At 40.1% G+C, this 7,513-nt stretch overlaps 1 protein-coding gene across 1 annotated transcript; it reads right to left on the bottom strand.

The window, feature by feature from the left end:
- Window positions 1–1,545: 1,545 nt before the first annotated feature.
- On the bottom strand, window positions 1,546–6,518 carry znf148 (zinc finger protein 148). Its single transcript, XM_056263199.1, has 7 exons — window positions 6,369–6,518; window positions 4,785–5,159; window positions 4,335–4,460; window positions 3,976–4,099; window positions 3,803–3,886; window positions 3,408–3,526; window positions 1,546–3,306 (listed from the first exon to the last, which is right to left on the bottom strand). The coding sequence occupies exons 2-7, from the start codon at window positions 5,136–5,138 to the stop codon at window positions 1,693–1,695; spliced, it is 2,421 nt and encodes an 806-aa protein (XP_056119174.1). The 5' UTR covers window positions 5,139–5,159; window positions 6,369–6,518; the 3' UTR covers window positions 1,546–1,692.
- Between the last annotated feature and the right edge of the window lie 995 nt (window positions 6,519–7,513).

Here is a 7,513-nt window from a genome sequence, read left to right as displayed (position 1 = left end):
CAAATTGTGTGTTTCGCAAAGTTTTCTGCTTCAGTTGTTGTGGTGTTGATACACACCGTTTCTAGATTATTGTGATATGATGCATTTTAAAATTATTACAAAAAGCTTTATTGGCCAAAGAAAAAGAACCTTAAGCCAAACTTCACTGTTTTTTGGCCTTGGCACAAAATGACCAGCTAACATCATTTCACTAATCATATCAGCACATGGGAAAGTGTGAACAAAAACTAGTGAGGTAAAATTTCTCTATCATTCTGATTGGATTATAAGAGCAGACTGATTGTTATAAAAGGAGGAAAAAAGTGCTTCAAATCATTGTGTTAGCAATGGTTACCTCCAAAGAAAGACGTGCAGCCACCATCGCTTTGCATCAAAATGGCCTTACATGCAAGGAAATTTCTGCAAAGAACATTGCACCTGAAATAACCACTTACCGGATCATCAAGACCTTCAAGGAGAGAGGTTCAACTGCAGTTAAGAAGGCTTTAGGATGTCCCAGAGTGTCCAGCAAGCGTCAGGACAGTCTCCTCCTGAGGAGTCAGCTACGAATCAACTCATTACTAGTGCAGCGCTTGCTCAGTATTGGCAACAAGTGGGTGTGAGTGAATCTGCATGCACAGTGAGGTGAAGACTTTTGGACAAAGGCCTGGTGTCAAGAAGGGCAGCAAAGAATTCACTTCTCTCCAAGAAAACCATCAATGACAGACTGAAATTCTGCAGGCAGTACAAGGATTGGACCACAGAAGATTGGTGCACAATTGTTTTCTCAGGTGAAGCCCCCTTCCGACTGTTTGGGACATCTGGTAAATCGATTGTCCGGAAAAGAAAAGGTAAACACTGCTGTGAGTTCTGTGTGATGCCAACAGTGAAGGATCCATGTGTGGGGTAGCTTTTCATCCAAGGGAGTGGGCTAGGCTCTCTCAAAATTATGGCCAAAAACACTGCCAGGAATAAACATTGGTATTAAAACATCCTGCAAGAGCAACTACTCCCAATGACCAAGGAGCAATTTGTTGATGATCCGTGCATTTTCTTGCATGTCTGGAGCACAATGTCACAAGGCAAGAGTGATAATGAAGTGGCTCAGAGATCATTAGATTTAAATTTTGGATCTGTGGCCAGGCAACTCCTCAGATCTTAATGCTGTAGAGAACCTGTGGTCAATCCTCAAAAGGCAAGTGGACAAGCAAAGGCCCACATTGTTATCAACTCTGAGCACTAATAAGGCAAGAATGGATAACCATCCGTCAGGATTTGGCCAGAGCGAATTGCAGAAGTTATAAAGAAGGGTCATCACTGGAAATAATGACTCTTTGGATATATCGAACGTTTTTACCAATTAAAGCCTTTAAAACTTATGAAATGCTTTTCCAGTAAACCATAGAAACGTGAAAAAATAATCTACAAAATACTGAAGCAGCAAACTTTGCAAAACACGAAATTTGTCACTGCCAATTCGTTTGACCATGGCTGTTATACACAAATAATGCAATGACACATAAAAAGTATTCCATAGTCTCCAATAGAAGTGCTGATAATGAAATCTAACATGTGTATCACTACTTTAATTCTCACACATGCATGATTGCTTAAAGATGGAAAATCATAAGTATTTGCACAGAGATCACATTGCCCTCACTGACAGAATTATAAAGTGCCTTTAAAATGCTTCAAATCATTAAAAGCTCTTGTTTAGCCAAATGTTTGGCTGCTTGTAGCATCCGGAGATGAAGTTAGTTGAGTTCTTGTTTCATTAACAAGAGAGAACTCTGGAAAGTCTGTTCCTCCATGACCTCTCAAGCTAACTTGTCCACTTGCAATGCTAAACTGTGAGGATATTCCAGATCGTGAGCTCGGGAATTGAGATCGAAAGTTCTGGTCGAAAGTAGCAATCTGAAATGTCTGACTGATGCTTTGCGCGTCTGTCTTTTTGGGAGAGGTTACTTGGTCGAGGAAGTCCTCCGTCGGTGAAACTGAGGAAGGGTTTGTCTCGTCACCTGAAAAGGAAAAGGAGTGTTGGGAATCTACTAAAAGGCTAAAGTTAGGTTTCTCCAAGGTGGATCTCAATGGAGAGTTCATGCTTGGTCTGAACCGGGATGGGGAAGTGAACTGCTTCTCTGTGGAAAACAAAGGCTGGCCAGCGAGACTGGCACTGTCATTTACAAACGTAAGACTCTGGTTGTTCAGGTAGGTGTCGTTCTGACTGGTCCTTTCCAGAGCTTGCTGGAGAAACTTGGAATACTCATGCAGAAGGCTGGCCTTCTCGGCCGGAGGCGCTTGTGAGCTGGTTCCCAAAGCCTCGTTGGGACTGCTCTCATCAGAAGAGTTGATAGAGATGCTGGATGTGACCTCGGTGTCCGCCACACTGAAGGAAATCTCTGCTTGGCCATTGGCCTTATTGGAGTAGTGATCGAGAAGCGTCTGCAGGACCTCGTCTGGAAGGACATTCTTCTCGCTATTGGACTTGATTTCCACGTTCAGTGTCTGAGTCTCAGAGAGGATTGTGGCGGGAACAGTCTCATCAATGACGCTCGCTACAGCTGCCTGAGTGACCGAGGGCTGCGACACGATGCTGCTCACGTTAAGAGCATAGTCTCGACTAGTGTTAGCCATGGTCGCCTGGAGGTATCGTTTCTTCTTAAGAAACTGCATGGCGTCGTCATAGTTTGTGCTGCTCCTGGTTGGTTTTGCTTGTCCTCCTTGTAGGGTCTCAACCGAATCCATGTCAGGATTTGTCTCGACATCTAATAGGCCTTTGTTGTCCACAATCTCAAACGTGTATCTCGTTACTTTGCTCTCTTCGAATGAGGACAAGGGAGAAAGACTCTGGGACGGTTCTAGAGCCTGTTGTTTCAAACCTCTCCTGCTGGCGATTTTCTTCAGCACCAGTTTCGGAGGACTAATTATCTCATCATTAGACTCCTCCCCTGCAAGATGCCTGTTACCAGGCGGGGAATCAGGGAGCTCAACGGAATAATCTGTAACTACATACTCGTCCTTCACCTTGGTGGCTACAGCGTAAAGAGGAAGACACTCACTTTTGGCAAGTTGGTCTTCCGTCTTCTCCTCGTTATCAGCTTCAACCCCTTTGTCAATAGTGGGACTTGTGAGCAAGACCCGACTTTTATCAGAGGTCTTCTGACGTTTCTTCTTGGGAAGGGTAGATTCCTTGGCAGGAAAAGAGAAGCCCAAGCTCTCTGGGGTGCGAAGAGGGCCATCTTTGGCAGCTGCTTTCTGCACCTTCCTGTCCTTATTCTCATGGCACATTCGTCTGTGCTTCAGTACTCTGTCAGTTCTGGAGAAAAACTGTTAGGAAAAAGATATAACATTATTTTGTAGTTTGTATAATGCATGCTAACAATTTAATTGACTAGTATCGAATCTGATTTGCTTTGGACTGCCCTTACCTGATGGCAGTAGTCACACTGGTAAGGCTTCTCCCCACTGTGTGTCCTCTTATGTCTCTCCATGTGGTATTTCTGAATAAATTTCATTCCACACTCATCACAGCGAAATGGTTTTTCTCCTAAAAGGGAGACATGACAGGCTTTTACACAATATAAAATAACAATTTAGGAAAATCAAGTAGGTCTACTTTTCACCCTGTCAAAGTATGCCTAGACTTGTTTTCTCAGTGTATAAAGATGTACCACAAAACAGGGACTTGCAATGGACCACATTTATAAATAGATCATTGACTCAGAAGATTTCACTGTACATGTCTAACAATACCCTGGAGATAAATATAAATGACATTTCTTTTTTGCTACTGGTGTAATGTTTTTAATCCCTTTCTGCTTACCTGTGTGGATTTTCTCATGTCTCTGAAGCAGGTACTTCTGAATAAAGCGCATGTCACATTGATTGCACTGGAAAGGCTTTTCACCTGCAAAAAAAGTATATTTTTGTACACCTTTTTGGTCTTTATATGTCAATTATTCCCACAGGACCAAGACAATACACCACTTCACTTACCTGTGTGAATGAAGACATGTCTTTGTAAATGGTAGTTTGTCCGAAAAACAGCATTGCAGTGCTCACAGACATGAGTTTTTGGGTTCTGGTGCCCAAGGGAGCCATCTTCATTAATAGTGAGAATCTATCAAGATGGAATACAGTTCAAAACTACTTTATCTTTCATGCCTGTGCTCCTTTGGAGCGTCATGATGTTGTATGTCTATAACACTGTATGGCTAACCAATACCATAAAAAAATAACATTAACCCTTAAATTAGTTTTGCACCACTGTTTTGTACTATAAAATATCCCTCACTTAAAGTACTAAAAGCATATTGTTTCTTTATCAGTTGCATCTCAGATGCATTATATTAAACCTTTGCAGGCGAGCGCTGCTTTCTCTTCTTTTTTTTGTGACAGTCGGATGGGTCCCTCCCCGGTTTCTTCTCCTTTTTATTCAGAATCAGTGAGTCTGGTACTTTCATCTCCTGCTTTATATTGACCTAACAAAAGAAGCGGCAACAACAAAAATCATTAATTAAATTTTAAGTGCTCTTTAAAAAAGTAAAATATTTGTTAGATAGATAGATAGATAGATAGATAGATAGATAGATAGATAGATAGATAGATAGATAGATAGATAGATAGATAGATAGATAGATAGATAGATAGATAGATAGATAGATAGATAGATAGATAGACAGACAGACAGACAGACAGACAGACAGACAGATAGACAGACAGACAGACAGACAGACAGACAGACAGACAGACAGACGGACGGACAGACAGACAGATAGATAAAGCTCGAACGGCTGTACACTTACTGGCATGTTGAGTGTATAATGTAGTTTATGGGAGATTCGCTGTGAGAAAGCTGGTTCATCCTGTCCGTCATTTTTCACTGTCTCCTCATGCACCATCAGGTCATCATGGGATATCAGATCATGTGAGGTCAGGCCTCCACCTGCCAGGTCTTCATCATCATCATCATCATCGTCATCATCATCCTCTGCCAAAAGGGGATGATTAGCCAAGCTCCGTTCCCCAAGTGTCATATCCAAACTGCCTCTTCTTCCTCTTCCATCCACCCTTGAGGGTCCCAAACCTCTGGATGAGTGGTGAAGTCCCACAGGGCCACATTTCATAAGCATCCCCTCCAGCTTGTCATCAATGTTCATCGCTGAGCAGTTGAGCTGAAGCTACAGGAAGAGACAGGACCAACATAGGGATTCCAATCAGCAGTCAACACGGTTGTGTTCACAGCACTTCCCCTCCGTCAACCGGACTGAGAGAAACAACAAGCTTAAGTTTTTTTTTTTTTTTAAATGTCCCCCTTTTGACAAACAGCAGCAAAACCTGATGGTCCACGTTCTCCAGCATGTTTTGAGAAAATGGAAATAATGTGACCTTTTCAAAATTCTAAAACTTTTTTCCAGGTTTAAGTGAAAAAAAAGAGTGGATATTTTCAATGTGGTCTTAAACTATTGGTCCCCAATGTTGGTCTAACTTGTATGCACAATCAAGCAAAAAATATTTTTATTGCCTGCTAGGCAGAGAAGAAATGATAATAAACCCAATCTGACTTGACATGTCGTGAACAGTCATTGTCAGAATTGCCACTGGAGCATAAACTAATTTAATAAGGAAGCATTCTTGCCTTTTAATGTCAGATTCACATTTTGACTTGAAAGACAATTAAGATACAGAAAATATTATCGATCTAACTTTACTGACACTATTGGATGAAAACAAAAACTTGAACTAAATGTAGCTGAATAATCTTATTCTGTAGAGCTCTTTTATATATAAATTAAAGTTGTTTCATAATAATAGAACAACTTTACAACATCGACACTGCTATTGAACTGAATTGAGCTAAATAATGACACTATTTTCTTCTGCAGTGCAGAGCTGCTTTATAGCTGAAATTTAAGTTAATTATTATGTTTAGGTGAAGAAGGAAAAAACAGAATAGTAGTTACATATGCATCTGGCATGTCAATCATCAACCTAGACTAAATAAAATACAAATAGGAACTGGATCAACGTATGATTTAAATGGTCCAAAAAAGAGTTTATGCTTTGTGCATGCAAACTTATTCTGATATGTAAAAACTACTAAATAAACTGAAAGTATATGACCGTGTTTACAGTGTGACACTCACGCACAACACGGGGCTGCCTGTTGGCACTGTCACAGATACAGCCGAATTTCATTTGACGCGAGGTTAATAAGACAACTGAATTGTAATAGTGGTTTAATGTATTTCAATATATTAATGTAGCGTGAAAAATCGGCCTGATCTCCATCTCTATGCTGCCATTTCATCACGCACACAGACACCGGACTGCAAACATTTTCACGACTGATTGTCACGCAGACCCTCGCGGATGAAGAGTATACGTACCGCATGTGTTGTCAGTGAAGCGCTGGCGGCGGGTTCGAGCCGCTCATGACGTGTTTGTCAAACTTTACTGCGATGCTGCGGCTAGCATGAAAGGCTAGCGAGCTACATTCCATCTGCAACTGCGCAGCGGTGCATTGTGGGATCGCAGCGGACCCGCTCTAACGAGACTGACGGGTCGGATTTGCTTACTGTTACAGTAAGCAAAACTGTTTGAAATATATTTAACGCAATGTAATACATGTAGCTAATAATATTGTTTATTATGTAAATATATAAATGTATGTATTTATAATCGCATAAACATTTCTCTCGCCCTATCTAAAACTTAGTTATTAACTCTCTGCTGTAGCAAGTTACTCGAGTAAGATTGACAAAAAAAAACTTCCTGAACTTTTAACTGTTCAGACATAAAATGAATTGTTAAATTTCATATTCATTTTATTGTAGGCCTATGTACATCACGCATTTTATAGCATATAAACAAACTTTAACGATAACTATTCAACCTTAACTTTAACAATAACTTTAAAATAAAACTGGCAGAATCTGGAATCTTATAGAATTCAAACATTTATTTATTTTTAATTTTATATCAACACTCCCAGTTTCTGTTATTAAAAAGGTTGAAAACTGCCAGTGCTGTAATTAGAAATGCCATAGGAAATATCACATCAGAGGGGTTAAACATTATTTTTATTTTTTTTAAACCTTCAAAGGGGTTTTAATATTGTAATTGAGTAAAGGTCATAAGGAGAACCATTGCCCTAAAATCATCTTGAAGAGGTTAAAAATGTTAGTTAAAACTGTTAATTTGTGGTATTGACTCAATTGGTAAACAATAAACTTACAGGATAAAGACAGAAGACCGTCATGTCTTGCAAATTCAAACAAAACCAATCATCTGTCCATGTCACTTGTATTATTCAGATAGGTCTGCGAGATCAAGTTGTTCTTAAGTAGGCTATAACACACCACTAGAGGGAAGCTACAGCCCAGAAACAAATGGAGAAGGAGATTGCTCCTGAAAAAATGGCTGAGGCAGCATTACTGGAATTTTGTCAGTTTAAATGATTTTTTTTTACCATTTTCAGCAGTACACTCTGCTGACATCTTAAGTTAAAGGTGATGTCTTTTTAAAAAATACG

Source organism: Rhinichthys klamathensis, unplaced genomic scaffold (genome assembly GCF_029890125.1).
Source record: "Rhinichthys klamathensis goyatoka isolate OS25496 unplaced genomic scaffold, OSU_Roscu_1.1 h1tg000201l_1, whole genome shotgun sequence".
NCBI lineage: Eukaryota > Metazoa > Chordata > Actinopteri > Cypriniformes > Leuciscidae > Rhinichthys > Rhinichthys klamathensis.
The sequence above is the reverse complement of the archived record's forward strand: the minus strand, read 5'-3'. Positions and strand labels throughout refer to the sequence as shown.